Raw genomic sequence first — 22,994 nt, forward strand, 5'->3', positions numbered from 1 at the left:
TCTGGATATCAAACACTCTTTCCTGGATCCTCTTAACCATGAAGTACATTCTCTCTGGTTTTAGCTGTGGAGGTTTTGGTTGGAAAGGACCTTAAAAACATCTCATTCCACCCCCTGCCATGGGCAGGGACACCTCCCACTGTCCCAGGTTGCTCCAAGCCCTGTCCAACCTGGCCTTGGACACTCAGGGATGGGGCAGCTGGGCAACCTGTGCCAGTCAGGCCTTGGTGATCAGGGAGGTGCTGGCAGAGGGCAGGAGCAGTTTGTCCCTGGCTGGGGGTGTCACCCTGTCCCTCCTGTCGCAGAGTCGCTGCCCTACACGGACGACACAGCCATGAGCAGGTCGGTGGTGCAGTCCCTGCTGGCCAGGGGGGAGTTCGACGAAGTTGACATGGCCAAGAGGTGAGGACGGAGCCTCCTGAAGGTGAAACCATCATTGTGGCTGTCTGTGGAGTCACTGGTAATTTGCAGAGGGGAAAAAAGTCAGGACAGTGGTGGTTAATCCTGTAATTTGGTGTGTGCTTGGCCCTGCCCTGGACCTGCAGCAGCATCGGCTGCAGTGTGGGGTCAGAGTCTGCCTGGACATGTCAGCCCTCTGTGTGTTCACCTTTGGGGAGCAGAATGCCTGGAGAGTTCAGAAACACTTAATTTCATGTTTATTTGTTGCTATTTATGTTTGTGCTGCCCTCAATTTAGTGAGGGAATAGGAGTGAGCTCAGCTTGGCTTTGTTTATGATCCATTTCCCTCTGGAATCCCCAGCCCTGGGAGCATTTGGTTCCACTTAAGGGAGAGCGTTTCTTTGTTTAGAAAACTCTTCCATTGAACTTGAACAAAAGACTTTCCTTGTGGTTGTGACCCACGGAAATGTTTCCAGTTTGCTTCTATTTCGAGGCAAAGCTGAGAGGGAAACAAGTGAGTTGTGGAAGGTGGTGTTTATACACCCTTTCCTCCTTTCACACTTTTTCAGGAATTGTTTCCTTGCAGAACTGAACCCCTGACTGTCACTGACTCACACGTGTGTTATTAATTCAGTTTAGCAAGAGGCTTCACCCAGTCACAAACACCAGTAACAGACCAAACCCCCCGTGTGTTTGCCCTGCCCTGCCCACGCCAGGTTTGCTGAGGAGTACAAGAAGGAGCCCAACAGGGGTTATGGGATGGCCGTGGTCAACGTCTTCAAGAAGCTGCTGAGCCCCAAGTGCAGCGACGTGTTCGAGCCCGCGAGGGCCCAGTTCAACGGGAAGGGCTCCTACGGGAACGGCGGGGCCATGAGGGTGGCCGGCATCCCCCTCGTCTACGCCGACACCCAGGATGTCAAGAAGGTGCTGGAACGTTCTGGGCTCCCCGGGGTGTCCCTGGTGCCGGGGCAGCCCCCTGGGAGGCTGTGCTGACACTGGGATTTCCTTGGCAGTTCGCGAAGCTGAGCGCGGAGCTGACCCACGCCAACTCCCTGGGCTACAACGGGGCCATCCTGCAGGCCCTGGCCGTGCACCTGGCGCTGCAGGGAGGGCTCAGCAGGGAAACCTTCCTGGAGCAGCTCATCAGCCACATGGAGCACGTGGAGGCGGATGACAAGTCTCTCAGCGACGCCCGGGCGTGAGTAGCTGTGGAGGAAGCACCAGCTCTGCTGTGGTGGTTTGTTCTGGCTCTTCACGTTCTCCCCCCCTTCCCTCTCTGCTTGCAGGCTGGGATTTGAGGATTTCCCGTTTTCCAGGCGTCTAAAGAAAATCAAGGAGTTTTTGGAGTTCAGCAGCGTTCCCAAAGTAGATGTGTTGTTTGAGTTAGGTGAGTACCTTTCTTACTATTAGCATTGGGGAAGAGCTGGAAGCAAGACTACCTCAGCAAGCCTGGTAGGTGTGTCTTCCCCTAGAGTTCTCTTTGTGCTGCCTGTTGGGCACAGAATGTGCTGGAAAAGCTGCCTGTGCTGACCTGTCAGGAATTGCAAGTCTCTACCCAGTGATTCCTGCTCTGTGTTGTGTCTTGCTAAGGAAAACTTATCTTGCATAATACATCTTAATATTCAAAGATCTCTTAGTGGCCAGTGGGTTGTCATGTTGAATGGGAACAGGTAGATGTGTATGGCCAGACTATACTGGTGTAACTGGGAGTTGCTCTTTGGAATATGAGTGATACTGGGGAACACGGGGGATTTCTGAGGCACAAACCTTTGCACCTTTTCCTGATAAAATCCATGGTACTGGTATGGAAGGTCAGTGGCAGCAGGAAGTTGCAGTTGGAAGAGGGAAGGGAGCCCTGAGGGTAATGGCCGGGTGTGTTCCAGGCAATGGCATCGCTGCTCTGCGCTCCGTCCCCACTGCCATTTACTCCTTCCTGCGCTGCATGGACACTGATCCCGACATTCCCGAGCACTACAACGCCCTGCAGAGAACCATCATCTACTCCATCTCCCTGGGGGGGGACACGGACACCATCGCCACCATGGCGGGGGCCATCGCCGGCGCTTACTACGGCGAGGAGCAGGTGCCCCCGAGCTGGGAGCAGAGCTGTGAGGCTTTCCAGGAGACCCAGAGGATGGCCAAGAGCTTGTATGAACTCTACTGCCAGCGGCTCTGAGCTCCAGGGGAGCTCCAGGGGTTTCCTGAAGGCGAAGAGATGGTCACCTCTGCTTTTGTGGTCAGATCCAGCAGTGGATCCGTGCCGTGGGTGACACCAGCAAGCCTCACCTGGGAAAGGTGCCTGCTGCTGTCAGCTGGGAGCATGAGCTGCCTTGGAAGGGGGGGGACATCCCCTGCAGTCATGGATCAGCTGGGAAGTGGCTGCATGTGGCACCTTGGACAGTGGGTGCAGCTCTTCTGAGTGTACAGGAGTGTCTTGTTTTCCATGGGATTTCTGCTGCTTGCTTTGTCCACCGTTGTGCCATTTGTCATTGCAGTTACTGGGGGGTGTCTAAATCTGCAGACTTTTTCCCTGTTTTCCTCTGCTCCTGTGTCTGTGGCCTGTGTTGTGGTGGTCAGTGGCCCATCCAGTAGCTTTGGGAGGCTCCACACCCCTCACACAGCAGCAGGTCACTCTCACTGGCCAGCTAAGGGATGTCACAGGAGTCACCAGAGGCCTGGTGGCCTGGGTTGTCCCCTGTGCTGATTGAGGATGCCAGAGCACAGACCTCCCAGGGAGATTTGTTCCCCCAAAGGCAGAATGAGAAGTGCCAGAGAAAGAAGGGATTTCTTTGCATCACTGGTGGTGCTGTGAGAGACCTTTGTTGCCTGCAGACAATCCCTGCTGGGAGAGGGTGTCCCTGATTGCTGCTGCTCCTGTGTCCTTTGCCCTGTGATCCAACAGGCACCATCACCTGCTGCATTTCGTGTTCCCTTGCACAGCTGCTGTCACACTGCTGCAGCTGCTCTGGCTGCTCCTGTGCTCCTCATTCGTGCATCCCACGTTTTTTACATCCTGTGTATCATGTGTCCCCAGAGCACCACGTGAGATTCCTGTTTAAATCACAGTATCACAGTACTCTGAGTTGGAAGGGACCCACAAGGATCACGGGAGTCCAGCTCCCAGGGAGACCAAATATGGGGTGGAGATAGTTGTGAAACCTGGTGTTACAGGGATGGAATTCCCAGTTCTCTCAGTGGTAAAAGTGACTTGAGCAGGATGCAGGAGTTACTTCTCACAGTTCTAGTCCTCTGTATTGGATAAGACTTACCCAGAATTAGAGGGGAAGGTGGGTTAATTGGGGGAGAATTTATCAATGTTTAGAAGCAGCTGGTGCTGGTGGCCAGGAACACTCTAGCACAGCTGTATTCCAGAATTTCACATTCAAAACCTTTTCCTGCTGGAGCTGGTGAGAAAGGGAGAAACAGCTTGGGAATGGCACGTCTAGAAAGGGGTTGGAAGCTTTTTTAATAATTGAAAACAAAAAGTCATCATATGGAAGCGTTTATAAATTTGAATGTGACTGTGTGACTCTGTTATTTCTCCAGTATTTCTTGTGACACCGGGAAGTGCCCGTTGTGCTCCCCGGTGGTGTTGGCACGTGGGGGCTGTGTCAGGCTGCATGCACATGTGGGAATCTGGCTGCCACAGGTCCTTCCAGTGTTCCCTGTAGTCTGCTTCCTTCAAGTGCCAGTCTTTTGTGTGATGCTTTAATGGGTTTTCCTTGTATAAATGGGTTCTTGTCCTGGGAACATGTGGAATTTTGGTCTGTTGTATATTTCTGTATTGTGCTGCAGATCTGAGCTGTAAAATGTCAGGTTTTCCACATTATTCTGCCAGAGGGGCGACCAGATTCATGGAATTATTTAAAAGAAGATATTTTTCTTTTGAAGCAGCTTTATAATTTTAAATGTTTGGAACTCACGGAGAGCAAAGAGCTCCTGTTTAAAGACTAGAACTCGTTTTAGGCCAAAATTTAAACATGTACTAAAACCTTTAGCTCTGACTTCCTCGGAAAGGAATAAAATCCCTCAGTTATCTTTGTTAATTAGCCACTGCTCCTGTGTTTTGATTCAGGTCATAAAGTTGTGCTTCCCTAATGCCAGGAGTACCAGGAGTGACTCTTGGTACCAGGGTGAGTTGGCACTGGGCATTGCAGGGAGGGTCACTGGAGAGGAGCTTTCCTTCTCAGGAAATCCAGCATGTGGTGATGGTGCAGAGACCAGGGAATGTGCTGGGACCCTGTGACTGGCAGCACGAGGATGGCTTGTCCTTGGAATGACTTCTGAAGGTGCCTGCATGGCAGCCTGGCTTCCCTGGGAGTGCTTCACCTGTTACAAGGAACGTCTCCTTTGCCAGGTGGGAAAACACATTTTCTTCTCTTTGAGCCTCAGAAGGTGCTTTGCTACAGGTGATTCACCAGTCCTGGCTGTTTCTGAATCACTTGGGATGGAGGTTGGCTGTAGAATAAAAAATCATGGGGAAAAAAAAAAACACATAGAAGGGAAAGGGAATCCCCAGCGCTTCACCCTGAATTCCTCAAATTAATAACTGCCTGGCTGGAAGGGTCTGGGTTTCATCCTTTTTTAAAACTGAACTTCTGGAGACAGGAATCTTTTCCTTAATCAGAAGAAATAACCTCTTGCATAAGGATATCAACAAGGGAATCTGCTGGGTGTGAGTGAGGAGATTTGAGGAGGAAGGAGAGTATAAGAGAACTGTGTGAGGCTGAGCAAGTCCCAGGACAGAGCACAGCTGAGCCCACCTTTATACAATAAGTTTTATTGATGTTTTGTCAATACAATCAAGTACTGCAGTTTTAGTTGTGAAGAGCAGGCCAGTTTTGGGTCACAAAGAGTGCATTTTAAACCAACTTTTACTAGGACAGTGCATGTAATAAGTATTTACAAAACTAAAAACCTCTATATACTAGGTTAGAAATGAAGATACTAGAGGCAAATTTAAAAAAAATAGTAAGAATTTGTATATAAAAATGCACATTGTAATGCAGTTTTCAGCATTAAAAATAGACACTTCATCCAACCCAACCTTTTTTATTCTTGTGATTGAAACCAAAATCCCACGCGCTCACACACACGACAGAAAATAATCCTTTCTGCTGGCGAATATGTACTCAGTATTCCAGAAAAAAATCCTTCTGGAGAGTGAACAGCCTCCCTCATCCTGTGCATCGTTTTTTTTTAGCCTAACTATGTGCGTGTAATATCTTTGCTTTCCACTAGTGTGTAAATGTAAGAGGTTAAATAGCTGCAAGGAGTGATTATGGGTTTGCTCTGCACATGAAGGGAAAGTGGAGTTGCAAAACAATATCTACAGCACGAAGGAGTTAATCTGGGGGGTGGTTACAGTGAGGAGTTTGGTTGTTGCTTTTTGCCAGCTCGAACAAGAAGTTTGGAGTGAAACAGAACAGAACAAAAAGAGGTGGGATGTAGGGTAGGCACAGTATAAATAAGTCGCTTTGAGGAGCAGGGTGAGGCTCCCACCAGGTGTGGCAGCTCCTGGCCCTGCACAGGTTGTGTGGGGCCAGACCAGCCGAGTCCCCCCCTGTTCTCCACAGGGAAGGAGATAAATCCCCTGCCAGCACCCTCCGTTCCCAAACCTGGGCTTGGAAAAAACATCAGAGCTTCTCCTTTTAATTTTAGGGACTCTCTGTGTATGGGTCCTGTTCCTGCTGGGAAATAACCTGTTACAGTCACAACCCAAATGGTCCTGACCCCGCCCCGCCCTCAGGGGTTAAAATGTCCAGTGGGATCTGACACCTTTCAGCTTGAGAAGTTTCATCTTTGCATGAAACTTGCAGCTTTAAGGAGAGAAAATCCCAGGAGGGGACACAGCCCCAACAGGCAGTGGCTGGAGCACTGCCCTTCCAACTGCCAATTTCCTTCTTGTGTTTTTTTAATTTCAGGAATAGGTGTGTTTTTAAAAGGAAGCCCTGGATGGCAAGAGGCAGAAACACAGGACAGGCTTGAGGAGAAAAACAAACAAACAAACCAGAAATAGGAAAAGGAAAGTTGTTTAAATATCTTGTAGAGTCCATCTGGAGGACAAGTTCAGTCCCAGCCTTGCTGTGTTTCTTTGGCCATCAAATGGGCTGTAGGAAAATGCAAAGGTCAGAGGTGCTCAGCTGGTGACCACATTGTTGGTGTTTCTCAAGGATGTGCCTTTGCAGAGGGACATGCAGTGGGATGCACATGGATTGACTTCAGCAGCGTGTTCCTGGCCTGGGATGAGCAGAATCCCTGTCCTGTGAGTGGCAGTGACTGTTCTACTGTGAGAAACCTGCAGAGCCATGGATTCCCTTGTTGCCTGTGCCAAGGGACAGAGCAGCCAGGTGGGCACTGCTGTGCACACCCGGCCCAGAACCCTGCAGCTCATACTCAGGTCAGTAACACTTCAGCACTGGGGAGACGAAGTGGTAGCAACAGAGAGATGCTGATTTTTTTAACCTAAGTCTCCGAGTGGCACCGGGGTTGGTGCCCTGTCACAGGTCCGTGTTTGGTGCCCTGTCACAGGTACCTATTGCACTACACTTGAAAGTAACACTGTGAAGTGGGTCATAGCACCGTGGTGAAATCACTGCATGGGCAGTTAGAACCATACTGTTTTTAATTAATGCCAAGATCCCCAGAGCAAGGGGGGACACCAATGCAAAAGTTCCCACATCCCGAAATAAACAGGAAAAGCAAGTTGTCCATCAGTGGCACTTCCTTGTGGCACAGCAGCTGGCAGTACCGTGAGCCGGGCTCACAGTGCCATCCTTGTGTGGGCAGAGATGCTCCCGAGGCCAAGCAAGTCTTTGGGCTGCAGAGGCAGACGGGACAGGACCAGCCCTTGGACTTCCCAGCAGGTGAATGGAGAGAGCGGATGGTTGTTCATCCCAGGGGTTCCAGGTTCCCTCACCTCCTTTGGAACAGGTCGTGCCATCCTCCCAGGTACCAGTGCCTGGATGTTTTAATTCCTAAAGGTGCTGGGGGGGGGGGGTGTTCAAAATAATATTTACTTCTTAGAAGGTGCTTATGCAAAATGTTCCACTTTTTAGGATTATAAATCCAACCACACTGAATCCGGAGTGAATCGGAGAGACTGCCCCAAAGCAGAGTCTGGAAAAACAGGCGTCAGCAAGCCTGGAACTCGGGCATCTGATGGTTGGGAAGGAAATTTCTCAATCCAGCATGGATCCCTGCCGCTGTACGGGTTTGTGTAAGTGCTGGGACCCTGCGTAGGTTACCAAACACACCAGCCATGACACAGCTGGATTTATTTATCCAGCATTCCAAATGGGAAACGAGGGCACTTGATACAGACCAGGAGGGTCCGGTCTTCCAGCTGACCCTCTCTGGGTCACAGAGCCAGATCCTTGCCATCCCAAGCGTGTTTCTGTGTTTGATGTCCAGTCACTGGGGTAAAATTTATTCCAAATATGCTTTGCTGAGGAAGTTGCTCCCCTCCCTCCCTTCTCCCTTCCCAAAAAAAAAAGAAAGATAGATGGGTAGATGTCTCCTTCCCGATTACCCTCGTGACTCTTGGATCAAACAGCGTGAAGCAAGGTCCCACAGCAGCGGCTTGCGCGTTCTTCCCAGTGACTTTTCTTTTTTGTATTAATTTTAAAACACTTTTTTATCCAAAAAAAAAAAAAAATGTTTATGGCTAAAGTGGGTGAAAAGGAAACGTGCCCAACAGCCGTTATGTGGGGCAGAGCAGGAACCCAGAGAAGGAGGAGTGGATGTATTCCGTGGAGTACAGCCCGTTGGCCTGGTCCGAGGGCATTTGTACCCACACCTGGTCGTTCTCCTTGAGTTCAAGCACGGCACTGCCCGAGGCCTGGTCCAGGTACCCCTTTTTGTACTCGTCGTAGGTGTAGGTGGCCGGCACGTTGTTCTTGTACAGGGCCACCCAGACGTTGGTCCCTTTGACGTGCACGTGGTAGGCGAAGTAGTAGATTCCGGATACGGGGCAGGTGAAGATCCCGGTGACTGGGTTGTAGCCGTTGTGCCCGTTGTACAAGGTCCGGTCAAACTTGACGGGCATGCCGGAGGCAGGGAAGGGGGAGGTGAGGATGGCGGTGAAGGCGGGCGCGATGCGGGCGGCGAGTTCCCCCCGGCCGTACTGCGGCTTGCCCGGCTTCCCGTTGCCCAGCACGGCGCCCTCCACGCCGCCGTCTGGCAGGTGCAGCCCCGCGATGCCCGTCTCGTCCAGCACCCCTGGTGCTCCCGGTGGCCCGGGCGGCCCCGGTGGGCCTGGTGGCCCGTTCAGCCCCGGTGTTCCCGGCATTCCGGGGGGCCCAATGGGTCCGGCCATTCCGGGCTCGCCGGTCTTCCCCTCGCCAGGAACACCAGGGAGCCCGGGCTCCCCTTTCAGCCCTGGTAACCCTTGTGGCCCCATGGGACCCGCGGGTCCTTGCAATCCTGGAATGCCTGAGGGACCCCTCAGCCCTGGCTGTCCTGGGATCCCGCCGTCCCCTTTGGGCCCGGGGCCACCCGTTAATCCGGGCACCCCTGGGAGGCCGATGAACCCTGGTTCTCCTTTGGGGCCTGTCGGGCCAGGGGGTCCCACTGACCCGGGCAGGCCCCTTTCTCCCGGCACCCCTGGCTTCCCAGCAAAGCCACTGGGGCCCTGGTCCCCGCGCATCCCCGGCATTCCTGGGGGCCCACTTGGCCCCACGTCCCCCTTGGATCCGGGCAGCCCGTGCTTGCCCGGCAGCCCCATGGAGCCCGGTGGGCCCGGCGGGCCAATGATGCCAGCAGGGCCCGGCTCACCCGGCTCCCCGTCAACACCGGGTTCCCCCTTGTCACCGATGGCTCCCTGTGCCCCCGGCTGCCCACGGTCTCCTTTCAGGCCAGGCAAACCCGGCTTCCCATAACCCGTTGGGCCTGGCAGACCTGGGAGGCCGCGGATCCCGGGCTCTCCCTTTGGTCCCATGGGGCCCTGTATCCCTGGCACCCCCGCAGCGCCCGGGACCCCGATCCCGTCGATCCCAGGGGGGCCCCGCGGCCCCACAGGGCCAGGCTCCCCGGTGACACCAGGCCCGCCCGGGGGGCCCATGTCGCCCTTGCCCCCCGGCGCTCCTGGCAGCCCGTCAAGGCCGGGCTTCCCAACGCCGACAGGCCCGGGGGGCCCTGCAGGGCCAGGAGGGCCCCCATTCCCCCGGGGCCCTGGTAACCCCGGCTTCCCCACACCATTTTCACCCTTCATCCCTCGCTCTCCGCGGGGACCCGGCTCTCCTTTTGGGCCAGGCTCACCCCGAAAGCCAGGCAGGCCGGGGCCACCCTGGGGACCCGGCTTCCCGTTGACGGAGAGTCCAGCTGGCCCGGGCAGCCCAGGGGGGCCGGGAAGTCCTCTTGGCCCTTGCTCCCCTCGCATGCCGGGCTCACCCTTGGCTCCAGGCATCCCTTTCATACCCGCCTTTCCAGGGAGTCCTGGGATGCCAGGTTTCCCAATGCCCGAGAAGCCAGGAGGCCCAGCGGGGCCAGGCTGGCCGTGCATTCCTGGCTTCCCTGTGCCTGGTTTTCCTGGGTAGCCAGGGGGCCCAGGGGGTCCACGTGGGCCAGGCTTCCCTGGAGGTCCTGGCTCCCCTTTGAGGTCCATGGGCAGCATCGGTGGCACGTCTGTGGAGAGAGGAGACACGGAGTGTCACTGGGGCCAGCAGTGGACAAGGACTGTGCTGCTGTGGGATGTCCTTGGGATGTCAGAACTGGGGCCTCTGCACTGCCTGGGCTGGGCTTACAGGAGGACCCTTCATTTAAACGTGGCCACAGTGGCTCACATCAGCAGGCCTGTCCTAAGGCAAGACCCAGGCCAGAGCCCAGAGTGCTAATTCCAGCCTTACATCCCTCCACGGATGTCAGGTGACACCACGGAAGGTGTCAGCACAACCAGCGCTTGCCTTGGGCTCTGGCAGCGTTGTTTGGTGATGAGTTACTGCGGGCTGTTTTTAGGAGCTGGATTCAAATCTCCTGCTGCCTCGCTTCCCAGCGGCCTCAAAAGCACCGTGGGATTCAGTCGCTCCTGCCTGGGCTCAGCTGAGAGGATGGCGACAGAGCAAGCCAAGACTGAGGATAATCCCTTCACCCCATCCCGCGAGTCCAGGGCCTCGGGAGACCTTTAATCCTTTTGGATTAAAAAGAAAACTCTTGGACATGTACTCGAAAGCCTGAGGAGGCAATGGGTGTGTGGGTTAGGCCATGCCCACAGTGCTCGCTGGCACAGCTCTCTAGTCCAGCAAGGCAGAGAAAAACCAAAAAGGAAAAAAGCGCTGGAGATGGAGGAGAAGCCAAGAGCTGGGAGGGAAACACAGCCTCAGCTCCGTCCAAATGAGTCAGCCCAGCTGGGAATAGGCCGCAACCACTTGACATTTCAAGAATTTATTGAGGTCTTTTGCAAACGGATATAAGAAAGAAACTAATGGGCTGAGAGTCTCCAAAGGCGAGGAGAGGCAGATGACATGCCCACCGCAGCTCGGCATGGAAAGCGCAGACGTGAGCATAAATAACTCCTTGAGGCTGGCCCAGGCAGGGTGTCACCTCCCACGTGACACCGGGAATGGGTGAAAAAGAATAAATCAGACAAACTCTTTTTTTGGGAAGTTTGAAATGAAGGAAACACTTGACATTCGCACCTACACAGGACGATGACGAGAAACGCGAAAGGCAGAGGAAAGGGTCCTGACATCTTGGGTGAATTGTAATCAAATCTGCCTAAGGTGGATCATTCCAGTTGGGAAGAGGTCTGTACTGATTCCATCTGGGATGGGAATGGATCCTGACTGGGATGGGAGCTGGACGTGAGATGATGTGCCTGGGCATGGTGTTGTGGAGGAGGCAGTGGGGCCCCCAGGGTCTGCCAGCCTGGCCCCCTCAGTGAGCCAAGAAACATGGCCTTGGGAGCAGGGACACCCATAGAGCTGGGATCTGCCAGCATGGAGATTTCCTCACTCGATGGGAAAAGCTTAGGGGAGATTTGAGACACGTGAAAAGAATAACTGTGGCAGCAGCAGGCACCGCTCCCGGAGCATCGGAGGTGGCTTTGCTGCCCTAAGCACAGCAATTAGCTCCAGCCCTTCCCAGCCTGGTGCTGGCGTGTTTTCCTTTGGGTAATGGAAACATTTTCAGAGCTTATCTATAAATCAAAGCCTGGCCCACAGCCCCAGCTGTAGCCACGGTCACTTGGCTCCCTTGATGAAGGAAATACTTGTCTGTCATGACATTGCCACTGGATTTCTGCAAACTCCTGCTCCTCACCCCGGAAAACCATGTGGGAAAGAGAGCGAGGAAGCTGTGCAGTGCTGCACAATTTCTGGGGTTTGAATCCTGGAAAAAATTTTCTCCAGAAGATGATTTCAATGTGCTTTCTCCCCCTACTTTATTTTTTTTTCTTCTTGCAATGGTTTGAAAAGAATTAGTTTTCTAGGTCATTTTGCATGGAATCAGAACAAGGATCTACAGCTGAGCCCACGAAGGAAGGAAAAAGCACACACACACTCTCTCACACAAGGCAGTGGAGAGAAACGCCAGGCAGGAGCTGCCAGCTCGCAGGCGGCCAAAAAAGCAGACGGGAAAACCAAACCGGGGCCGTTAGCAGAGAGAAACTGGGACACTGCGGCCCCGCTGGTGTCCGATTTCAAAAGCCCATGTCTTACCACAGACACATGTCTCGGAGCTCTGCGCTTCACAGCAGCAGCGTGGGGTTCTGTGCTCCCCTCGAGCTGCCATGAATGTTAACGTGGAGCCAGCTGGGGCAGCGGGAAGGGGACGGGGCAGGAATGGCCCCTGTGAGCCCCCACCTGGGCACCACGGAGTGTCCCACCTCCTGAGGAGCACAGACCAGGTGGGTGCTCAGCCCCTCCAGATCTGTGCTTATCCCGGTAAGGACCTCTCATGCCTGGAAAAGGGACCCAGCAGTGCGGACCGGCCATCAGAGGAATAATCCAGCGGGATGGGAAGTGGTTCCCAGCCAGGAGCAGCCAGCAGCAGGCCTGGCCAGCGCAGCCGGATGACACTGCAGGAAGGAGAGGTTGGCTGCTCCGTGGCGGAGCCTGGCTGAGCTCGTTCCAGAGCTGCTGCCAAGCCCTGTCTCGTGAGAGAGTTTCACAGGCTCACGGGGACATTGCATGGGATCAGTGTTTTAGCACCTTTCAAGCTCTGCCCTGGCAGTGGGTGTCCCAGCACAGCACCCAGCAGTAGGTTTACCTGGCAGCAGAACCACGGACGTGGTTTCAGTTTTGCCAAAGATAACCCCTAATGTGCAGATCTCTGCTTCAACGTTCTGGGCATTTTAGCACTTAGCAGCATCTCACGCCCTGAGCTGCCTCCATGCTCCTGGGGCAGCAGCTTTTGGGTCAGAAAAGGTGTCTGGCACCCTGAGGGAACCTGTCCCTCACTAGGTGGCACCTGGAGGCAGGAGGGACCCCCCCGCGGCTCCCCAGCCGGAGATCCCAGGGCTGGGGCAGCCGGGGGGCCCCCCCAGCTCCCCGCCGGGTCAGGGTAACCCGCGGGGGCACGGAACAGCCCCGCGCCATCGCGGCGAGTCAGCTGAGCTCCCCGAGCAGGGCAGAAGGCCAGCAGGGATTTTCCTTGCCAAATTAGAGGTTAAGCAGAGATGGGAGCTCGGTGGGATCCAGGAGGCACCAGCTTCCCCAGCTGCCTCCGTGCAGCCCCGCAGTTGGTGGCTCAGGCTGCAGCTGTCCCTGCTGCGTCCCTGTGTCCCCCACCTGTCCTCTCTTTCCCAGGGGTTCAGGAGAGTAATGTCCATGGGACTGCTGTGCTCTGCCCTACTCAGTGTTCCCTGTGTGCCTGCTCTAGGCTGGCAGAGCTTGCCCAAACCACACCTTGCCCCAGCCTGGCACTTGCTGCTCTCCCCACAAGAGGTGGTGCTGCTCTGAGGCAGCACAAGCCGCTCCCGTGCATAGGAAGAAGGAGAAAAGAGAAGGGAAAACAGCAGGGAGAGATTTGAATCCAGTCCCACCAGCAGCTGAAGTGTTCCTGTGCTACGCTGGAAGGTTTTGGCTCTGGCTGGGATTCAGGGAGCAGCTTTACAACAGCTGGGAAGGGGGCAGGGAGGGGGGGCTCAGAGCACGCTTCGGCTCCAGATTTTGCTGTGTGTTTTCTGACACATGTGCTGAGCTGAACTCCTGATAAGCCATTCAGCCCCGCAGTAAATCAGCCACCAGCAGCCCAGCCTTCTCCAGTTTCTCCTCCCAGAGCCAGGACTTCGGCTCCTGGGAGCGTCAGGGTCTGTGAGAACCCACAGGGAGGCTCTGGCACCTCTTCCCGAGGGCCAGGCAGCTCTGGGCACCCAAACCCAGCACTGCCCCATCCTGTGGCACTGCCAGCAGCCTGGGATGGGCACAGGTCCCAAGGGCAGCTGTGGGCAGGGGGGACAGAAGGCTGGGGGCCCTGCAGCCCTGGCTCTGTGGAGCGATGGCCTTGGTGCCTCGGCCCCTCTGAGTGCACATGTCACTCCATGGGGAACGATTTAACATCTGAGGAGTTTCTGGTTGCTGCTCTCTGAGGGAGGAAATGTCTCTCTCCTGCTCTTCCCTTGCCAGACTGGGTTTCAGCTCTGGCCTTGGCACTCTTTCCTTTCCCAGCTGGTGCAAAACACAGACAGGGAAACGGAATAGGTGGAGGAGTGGAAAAAGCCTTGCTGGGACGGCTCAGGTTTAACAGCAGTGAGAGGCAGAGGGGGTGAGCGCTGGGGCTCCTCTGCCTCACAGCTGGGACGGGCAGCAGGGTGGGAGCAAGAGGCTGGAGGGTCCCCTGTGTGTCCCAGCTCCCAGACCGAGGGACCCACGGGAGCCCCCCAGCCCCAGCAAAGGGGGAGCCTCTGAGCCTCTCCCTGTGTCCATCCTGTCCTTCTGCAATGGGTTAAGGAGACTCAAAAGGCCCCTTGTGCTTTGCCAAAGATGTTTTGGACCCTCGGCCGTGCCAGGTGACTCCCAGGGGCTCCAACCCCGAGGGTAGGAGGTGACAAGTGTCCGGTGGCTCTGGGGTGCCTCAGCCCCTTCCCGCTGTGCCAGCAGCTCTCCTGTGTCCTCCCATTCCCCTGCAGAGTGTGGCCCTTACCCAGGTACTGCCCTTTGCCTTCACGGAACGGTGGTCCCAGGGGTCCCTTCACCATGGGCTGCATGTACTTGACCTGGGCGTAGCCCCCCACGCCGCCTCCCACGGCTGATTGAGGGCCAACCACCATCACCATCGTCACCAGCAGCGCCACGGCATCCGGCAGCATCCTGCTCCTGCTCCTGCTCCTGCTCCCACAGCTCCTGCAGACAAAGCAACAGTGAGAGTGGGCACCCACGGCCCCCCTTGTCCCCTCCGCCTTGCAGGGACCATCCAAGAGCCTGGGAAGGATCCCAGTGGGAGAAGGACTCCCTCAAATTTGCCTTTTTGTGGACCAGAGATGCCCTGAACACGTCGCCCTTCCTGACACACCGTGACTGGGAGATGCACAGTAAACACACAGTTTATGAGCAGTAACCAATGGTGGGTGCCCAGCAGAGCCTTACAGAGGCTGCCCTGGCACCTGTGAGTCTGGGGTTATTTCCACACCTGGCTCTCTTGATATTTTTAGCACATAAGAGGGAAAAAAGTCAAATGAAAAACCCACAGCCCACCTAACCCAATGTTGCTGTCACACCTCTCAAGTGAGCAGGGGCTCTCCTGAGGAGACCTGTGGCCGTGGCTCCTGTGGGAGGCTCAGGCTGCCACTGCCAAGCTCTGCCTGCCCTGGGAACAGCCAGGTGAGTGCTGAGTCTCCCAAATGGGTGCTGGACCAAACCCACAACGTGGGAGCTGGAGACTCCCGTTTGTGGCTCAACTGCGGCGCTTCGCGGGCAGCGCCGGGGGCTCACATGGAGGATGAGGGATCAGCGAGGGAGCAGCAGCCTCAGCCTTAAGTGCTTGTTTATTTAAAATAAACCCCCTCTATAAATACTCTCTTCCTCCAGCAACTTTCCCTGCCGGCTCCACGCTGCAGAGCTGCAAACAGATTGATTTGCAAAGAACATTAATTTTCGGAAGCTTAAACAACACATGATGCCAAAGAGCTTTTTTGCTGATTTTCCTCCTTCTCGCAATAATTGACCCGTGGTGGTTATTAATGAGAATTAAGCTCCTGGCCTGTCCTGCTGGGGAGCAGGGGCAGGGCTGCTGCGCGACGGGATTTCATCAGAATTTCCTGAATCGCTTTTGCTGAAGCAGCAGTGGAAAAAAAAAAAAGCTGCAGACTAGAGAAAAAACAACCCAAAACCCCCCCAAATTAGAACAAAATTAAACCAAATTAAGTCAAAGGAGCAGGGAGCCCTGGCACAAGATTGTTTCTGATGCCACAGGGGCTTTGGCAGGTTGTTGAAGTCTCCAGGGATGAGGAAGCCTTGACTGCTGCTCCTCCTGCCTGGAAAATGCCCTCGGAGTAGCTGAGGGCAGGAGAGGACAGGGATGGCCCTGCCACCAGCTGCATGATGGAGCTGTGAGGATGCAGGTGGCTGTGGGGGATGCCAGGAGAGGAGCTCAGCTCTGCCCATCCCACCTCAGCCGTGGGGCCGGAGCGGTGCCGGAGCCACCACAGCACCCGGAGCCGTGGCTGTGGGTCGGATGGCACTGCCGGGGACACGCGTGGCAGCCACCCCCGGCCTCCCTGGCAGCACGGCCGGGGCCTCACCGGCCTCATTGTTTTTCTGTCTTCAGGGTCGAGGAGAGGAACGCTTCTTTTATGAAGCATTATTTTACAAGGATTTGTTTAAGGGAAAAAGAATCCCATTTTAAGGGATTGCAGCTGTAAAAATACAGTTTCTGTTAAATAAAAGAGGAGAACAAACCCCTGAATCAGCTATTTACTTGTTTTCCTTACCTGGTATGACCCCTGTGCCTCTGTCTCTGCCTCCCTCCCTTCCCAGCTCTCTCCTCTCCCACCTGAGCTGGATTCGCCCCTGCTCCTCCCCTCTGCCGGGCTGGTTTCAGGATGCTGCCGTGGGAACAGCACCCTGGGGTGGCTCAGCCCCTCACTACTGGGTGCTGCTTCCCCTGCCCTTGAGGAGACACAGGATGGAAGGAAAACAGAGCCAGAGGGAAGAGAGAAGGAGGACAAGGGAATCTGGCCACAGTTTCGCTGTGTGCTGGATACAAAATGAAGTTCCCTGTGCCCTCTGTCACCCGGTGGCTCCAGACATGGACTCTCCTGTGTGTTCCACATTGGTCCAGCCGGGTCATTCCACCTGCTCCCACACTCCCAAGGGGCTGTGGGACAAAGGGGGGAGCCTGGCCTGAGCCCCCCAGGCACGTGTGTCCATCCCTTAAGGAAGGGGGTCTCTGGTGCTGTGCTGTCCCCCCGGTGGTGCCCGGCATTGGGGCAGGAGGCCTCCCACTCCTGCACTCTCCAGGCAGTGATTTAATGAGAATAAAATGGAAACATCTGGAGCCTCATATGATGGATAAAGTGTGCACAACGTGCCTGTGGAGAGGCTCTTTCATGCCTGAAATCTCCTGTGTTATGAACTGATAATTAATCACACGGAGCAGCCGCGCCACACTCCCTTCTCGCCCGGCAGGTCGTGAACAGCGGCTGGTCCGTGGTGTGGATGGGGCGGCTACGGCTGGGGGTCACCTGCCTGTCCTCCTCTGGCTCACCCTGCCCAGCCTGGGCACTACAGCTGCTGGGCTGGGCACTATCCAGCCAGGCTGACATCCTTCAGAGGCAGCTCCATCCCCCTCAGCACACTCTGGTACTTCAACCACAACCACCCCTTGCCGCAAAGCCAAGCCCAGCAGGAGCAGCTGAGCCAGGAGGGTTCACACAGGGGCAGCACTCGAGGGGTCTGTGCTGTTCCCTGGAGATGCTGGAGCAGGATGGGGCCCAGCAGCACCACATTGCTCAGCTCTGGGGGGAGCAGGGCCCTGAGCCGGCACCGGGACCCCTGGCACGGCTTCAGAGCCGCTGCTGCCGCACCGGCGGTGCGAGGGCCGGCTCCCCTGGCAGGCAGCAAGCAGACGTGTTAAAAACCCCTGGCACGCCATGAAAGCGCCGAGAACAGGGAAAAAAATCTCACACTTAAAGCATGAGAAAGGAGACAAGAAATGTCACCTTGTTCTCGCAGGAAAACAACCAGCCCGTGCCGCCCCCATGGCTTCAGAACTGCCTGTGGCTCGTGCTGGGCAGCTTGATGAGCTCCTGTCATGCTCCTGGCGTGCTCTTGGTCTTTCCCCGTGGAAGGGGCTGCTGGTCCCCACACTGACCCCTTCTCCCTGCAGTGTCCGTGTCAGCGCTCCCGTGTCCTTGGACTGGGCGATGTTCCTGTGAGCACCACGGCCGTGCTTCCCTGTGGACACAGCTGGGGCTGTTGGCTGAGCCGTGGCTGATTTATGGCCCCTGTTACTGAAATATTAATGAAGGGCTTGGCCGGCCCCGCGCCTGCTCCCTTCAAGGCTAATTATTTTTTAAGTCAATATATGTGATCCACGGGGGATCTGCCATTGCGACTGAAGGCCGGCACGGCAGGGAACTCATTTAAACCCGGCAGTCAAAGCGTGGTCATTGCAGGGCACGGCGTGTGCTCGCTGGCCCTCGCCTCGGCTCTGGCCCCACATCCACCCCGGGGCCACACCAGCCCCATGGAGGGGCTCAGGGATGAGCCAGGGTGCGGAATCTGATGCACTTCAGCTGCACACCCAGGCTCACTGGTGTGGCCTCATCCCATCCCTGTCCCTGTCTCCATGCCCATCCCTGTCCCTGTACCCATCCCAGTCCCCAGCCTGTGCTCTGGGAGCACGGGGCACAGTCACCACCTCTGGAAGCTGCGGCAGAAGTGGCCCCAGGCTGGGGGGGCAGTGGGAAGCACCTCGCACTCGCCCAGGGCAGGGGGACGCAGGGAAGGGGAAGCTCTGGGAGCAGCCGGCGCGTGTGGGTGGGCTGGAGCAGGCGGGCTTGGCCGCCGCCGTGTCCCATCGAGCCGCTCCATCCTCCGGTCATTTACAATAAGAAATAAAGCAGGGAGGATTTCCAAGCCCAACACGGGGCTGGCCCGGCTCCAGCGGGGAGGTCGATGATTTGCTTTGCGCTACACATGCTTTAAAAATAATAATAAACCCAGTCGAAAACGAAAAGTGAGCTACGGAGAGGGAGAGCAGCACGTTGTTTCCGCAGGCCGGGCTGCGAAAGCCAAAGGCATCGGGAGCAGCTCGGCTGAGCAGCGTCGGAGCTCGGGGGAGACTTGGCACCAGCCCGTCCTTAACTGCATGACACCTGATCCCATCCAAGGCTGCTGTACGCGCCGCCGGAGCCGGAGCCCCTCCCGCCAGCAGCCCAGGGAACAAGAAAACATTTTCCTTGACGAAGAAAAAACACCCCACCCCATCTGCAGGGACCTGCTGCCCCTGAGCGGTGCCCGCGCCCGGCCCCGCATGGAGTGGGATGGGCACTGCGTGGCCCATCATGGCATGGCATGGTGTGACACAGCATGCCCACGGTGCAAAGTGCCCGTGGTTCACTGCCCGGAGCCGAGGAGCCCGGGGTCCGGCAGCGGTGCCGACATCAGCGTCGGTGCCACCACTTGATCCCACGGCCGCGGGGTCAGGGCTCAGCTCAGGCGGATTAATGACCCCGGGCGTGTGTGCCGGGAGCGCAGCCGCAGGTCACAGCTCAGGGCTTAATCCCTCACCTCCAGCTGTCAAAACTCCTCGTGAGCGCGGCAGAGCCCCGGCGATCGCCATCCCTGTGGAACGACGGGCACCGTGGCATTGGGAAACCCACACAGAGAACCCCGGCTTGGCATCAGCTTGGACCTGGGTCTGGGTGGAAAACCTCAGCATAAAGCTGCGGGAGCACTGTGTTCCTGCCCTGGGGCGAGGCTCAGGCTGGCTCACAGCATCCCTGGGGTGCTGCAGTCCCCTCACCAAAATAAGGCTGGGAAATCCCCCATGGAGGAGAGCAGGATCCCCAAGAGATGTGTCCTCCTCTTGCCTCGGCCCCCGTGGAGGGTTTCTGCACCCAAGCCCCCCAGTCCTCTCCCTCCCACTGCACTGAAATACCAGACTCGCAGCATTAATAGCAGGGTTCCCTGCCAGGTGCATAGTTTGACCAGTCGGATCACACATGCCAAACCACAGGTATTTTATGAGACGTTTCCTGTTATGAAGACATTTTTGTGGGGATTCATTTTTTTCTTCCCTTCTTCTTCCCGCCTCCTCCTCCTCCTCCTCCCACTGGGATGGTGGCCTGCCTGGAGGGCAGCAGTGGCACTGTCCCTGAGGGCTGGATGGAGCAGAGGGGGAGCCGAGTGCCAGAGCTGGGGCGCAGTAGGGATGAGGGTCCCAGAAGGTCCCATCCCCTTGACCATCCTGGCAGGGTCTGGAGCCCCTCTCCAGGGGGCTGTGGGGGTCCAAATTGCTGTGTGAGCCCTGGGTCATGCCATGACCAAGAAGCACAGCTTCTTGCTGGATCCTGGGGCAGGATGTGGAGTATCTGCACAGACACCACGGGGAAGGACGTGGGCTGTGAGCCCCAGTGAGCTGCTGGAGCATCAGACATCACTACCTGAGGCTCAGTCAGCCTTGCTCCAGGGACACATAAGCCCCGGTGGCAGCAGTGGGAAGCAGTGGGAATTTACCCAGGGTCTGCGGGTCAGACCCACTTTGCCCTCACAGCTCCTGCACAGGAACAGCGTTTTCTAAGGCAACGGGTGCTTTGCACAGAAATCTGCTAAGCCTGGGGGGACCCGCAGAGAGCGATTCCCGGCTCAGGGAATTTGCGGGCACGTGGCCATCGCCCGCAGACATTTAAACCTCAGCCTTGTGCTGGGGTCACCAGCTTCATCAGAACGGGCCGTGGTCCAGGCCAGAGCCTTCTGGGCAGGGTGCTCAGGGGAGCTCCCTCGGGGGGCTGCAGGCTGGGACACACAGGGCAGGGATGTCCCAGAGACCTGCCATGTCCCCATGAGAGCCGGGGTGATGGCACAGAGCACCCCGGTGCTGCTGGAGCCCATCACATCCGTGCAGCATCCCGGGGGATGTGGCTCCTGCACCCGAGGGAAGGCAGTTGACAGCCCTGCCCATGCATCCCGTGGGAAGGGGACTCCTGTGAAGGGGGAGATGGGAGAAGGGGGAGCCCATGACAGCACTCAGGTGTTCAACAGCAGCACGTGTCCTACCACAGGATGGACACATTCTGGCCTTGCACCATGGCACAGACTGGCTCCAGGAGTGTCCAGGGAAAGCAGCTCCTGAGCTGGCTCCCTGTGCCCCAGCAGGGCTGGTGCCTCCCCAGCACAGGGTCACCTCCACACATCCCCACACTGGTTTTCTGCTGGTCCATCCCCTCACCGCCCTCCAACGCGCTCCCAAACCACCCAAGGTATAACAGCAAATGTGTGAACTGCTGTGCAACCATCCCCTCCTGTGAGGAACACCAGGAACATCCCCCAGCCCTGCCCCGGCTGCCCAGACGGGAACTTGCCTTGTAGTGTTTATCCTAACAGTCATTTTATTTTAACATCAGGGGTTGAAAGCCTGTCTCCCTGGTTTTGCTGGGTCCTTTGATCTCCATTTCCTCTCCTCTTCCAGCTTTTTAGCAACCCCCCAGGTGAGCCTGGCTGGTGCCAGCACTGCTGCTCCCACACATCCTCAGCGTCCATCCTCCACAAAACCCCTCTGCCACAACAGCCAGTGAGACCAACTTCACCCTTGGAGCTGCACCTCCTCGGGGGAGACCCCAGAGCCAACTCCCTGCCCCCAAAAGGGCAAGACCGTGTTTGGGGCCCCCCGGCTGCACCAGCAAACCCTCCCGCCGGCTGCCACCACTCCCCATCCCACCAGGTCGGTCACAGGGGACCTGTCTGGAGCAGTGCCGGGGTCCCCCTGCCCTGGGCTCAGCCCGGGCAGGTGCTGTATAGTGGGGGGGTCCGTGTCCCCACACCGTGTCTCTGAGCCGGCCCCTGCGCCGCTCCTGGGGTTAACGGGGGGAAAATATTGTTTATGCTTCTCTAATATCGGCCTTCTGTTTTGCATTTGCCGTTTCTTCAAAGATAGGGAGCCGCCTCTGCCAAGATTCCAGAGGAGATATCCTCAGCAATGCCGACCGCGCTCCCCACCGCACTCAAAGAAAACAAATGTCAGGCCAAGGATTGATATGAAATAGTTTAAAAATGAGAAAAAGCTGCCTTACAGCTAGGTTTACATTAAAATAAATTTCAGGAGCAGGAGCCTGGGCCGTGTCCCTCCCCGGCGGGCGGCGCGGGGGGATGGGGTTACCTGCGGGGGCGGTGCCGCCGTCCTGCCCTTGCCCTGCGCCAGAACCTGCTTCCCCAACCCCTTTCTCACCTCCATCCCCACCCTATCCCCATCCCATCCCACCCCGTGCCTGTCCCTGTCTTTATTTCCATCCCCTCCCCATCCCTATTCCCACCCCATCCCCATCCCCATCCCTGTTCCCATTCCCTGCTGCCCCCCAGGGCCGTGCACCATGAAGGGGCACTCCTGGCACGGCGGTGCTGCAGAGCTGCTTCCCCATATCCACACCCCAGGAAGGGGATGGAGCACACGTTTCAGACTGTATTTATGTTCTTTAACTTAATTTACTTTAATTTAATTTCTGTGAGCTGATGCGAGACCCCAGCCAGACCGAGGTGTTTGGTGGAAACTCTGACAAGACACTCCCACACTCCCAAGCGGATTTCAGATTTCCCCTGTGCTCTGTAACGCCCATTTCAGGGGGCAGGCTGTCTGCCAGGCAGTGCTCCCAGGGCCCTGCAGTGCCCTCATCCCAGTGGGCAACCCCCACGTGCCTTTCCATTGGGACGGACGTGGGTTGTGCAAAATCAAGCTGATTTTTTCCCAGAACTTTGCTTGGAAAGAATTTGTCTGACACTGTCACAAGATGTTTCACCATCGCTGAATCAGCGGCTTTGATTTTTCAATTTGAAATTTCTATTTTTTTTCCTTTTTTTTTTTTTTTTTATTTTCCACATTTCCTTTGTCTCGGAGCTGACAGCCTCACAGGGAACTCCACTGGCCCCACTTTCCTGGGGATTATGCCAACCCCCCATCACCCTGAGCCCCATGCAGGGGCAGTTGGGTGCCACATCCTGGGGGACACGAGGGGCCACTCAGTGTCCCCACGTGCACCATCTCTGCCATTAATGATCTTTCAGCCTCAGGTAACACCAAAAGGCCACAACCTGCAGCCACACCCTCATTTTCAGGCTCCGAATTTCCAGTGCAATCGAGTATCCCATTGAATTTTCTTCAAAGGGTTCCAGACCCCCCCTTGCCTGGACCCCTGCACCCACAAACACGTTCATGTCCTGCTGCCTCTGCCTCTCCCAACACGGCACATCGGCAGAGCCGTCCTGTCCGGGGCACACGGAGCATCCAGACCTCTATAGGGCAGCCCATAAGGAAATGGGATGGATTTCATGTGTCCCAGACCATTCCAGGGGAAGAACCACTCCCGGACCCAGGTTGTAGAAAGGAGCCAGCCGGGACAGTGTCTGGGAAAGGCCCGGAGGAGCCGCTGACCTTCACGGCTCCAGAGCACCTGCCTTGGTGTCGCTGTTACCACTGACCCTTTGCCAAGCAAAACTGGGGACCTG

The 22,994-nt window shown here is 56.4% G+C and overlaps 3 protein-coding genes across 3 annotated transcripts in view; 2 read left to right on the forward strand and 1 right to left on the reverse strand.

Annotated features, from left to right (window-relative positions):
* TEKT2 (tektin 2) overlaps positions 1-95 on the forward strand; it is a 5,542-nt gene extending 5,447 nt beyond the window's left edge. Inside the window, exon 9 of the mRNA XM_017828254.1 lies at positions 65-95. Within this exon, the coding sequence (XP_017683743.1) occupies positions 65-95 (31 nt within the window). The remainder of the gene's footprint in view (positions 1-64) is intronic.
* A 194-nt stretch (positions 96-289) lies between these two features.
* On the forward strand, positions 290-4,448 carry ADPRHL2 (ADP-ribosylhydrolase like 2). The gene is made up of 5 exons (XM_017828288.1): positions 290-402; positions 1,116-1,323; positions 1,413-1,597; positions 1,686-1,786; positions 2,283-4,448. The coding sequence occupies exons 1-5, from the start codon at positions 335-337 to the stop codon at positions 2,573-2,575; spliced, it is 855 nt and encodes a 284-aa protein (XP_017683777.1). The 5' UTR covers positions 290-334; the 3' UTR covers positions 2,576-4,448.
* Positions 4,449-7,622: 3,174 nt separating this feature from the next.
* Positions 7,623-17,585, reverse strand: COL8A2 (collagen type VIII alpha 2 chain). The gene is made up of 3 exons (XM_017828283.1): positions 17,495-17,585; positions 14,479-14,678; positions 7,623-10,023 (listed from the first exon to the last, which is right to left on the reverse strand). Exons 1-3 carry the CDS (start codon positions 17,533-17,535, stop codon positions 8,102-8,104), a joined length of 2,163 nt encoding a protein of 720 aa, XP_017683772.1. The 5' UTR covers positions 17,536-17,585; the 3' UTR covers positions 7,623-8,101.
* Between the last annotated feature and the right edge of the window lie 5,409 nt (positions 17,586-22,994).

Source organism: Lepidothrix coronata, unplaced genomic scaffold (assembly GCF_001604755.1).
Source record: "Lepidothrix coronata isolate B3197 unplaced genomic scaffold, Lepidothrix_coronata-1.0 Scaffold147, whole genome shotgun sequence".
In the NCBI taxonomy this organism is placed as follows: Eukaryota; Metazoa; Chordata; class Aves; order Passeriformes; family Pipridae; genus Lepidothrix; species Lepidothrix coronata.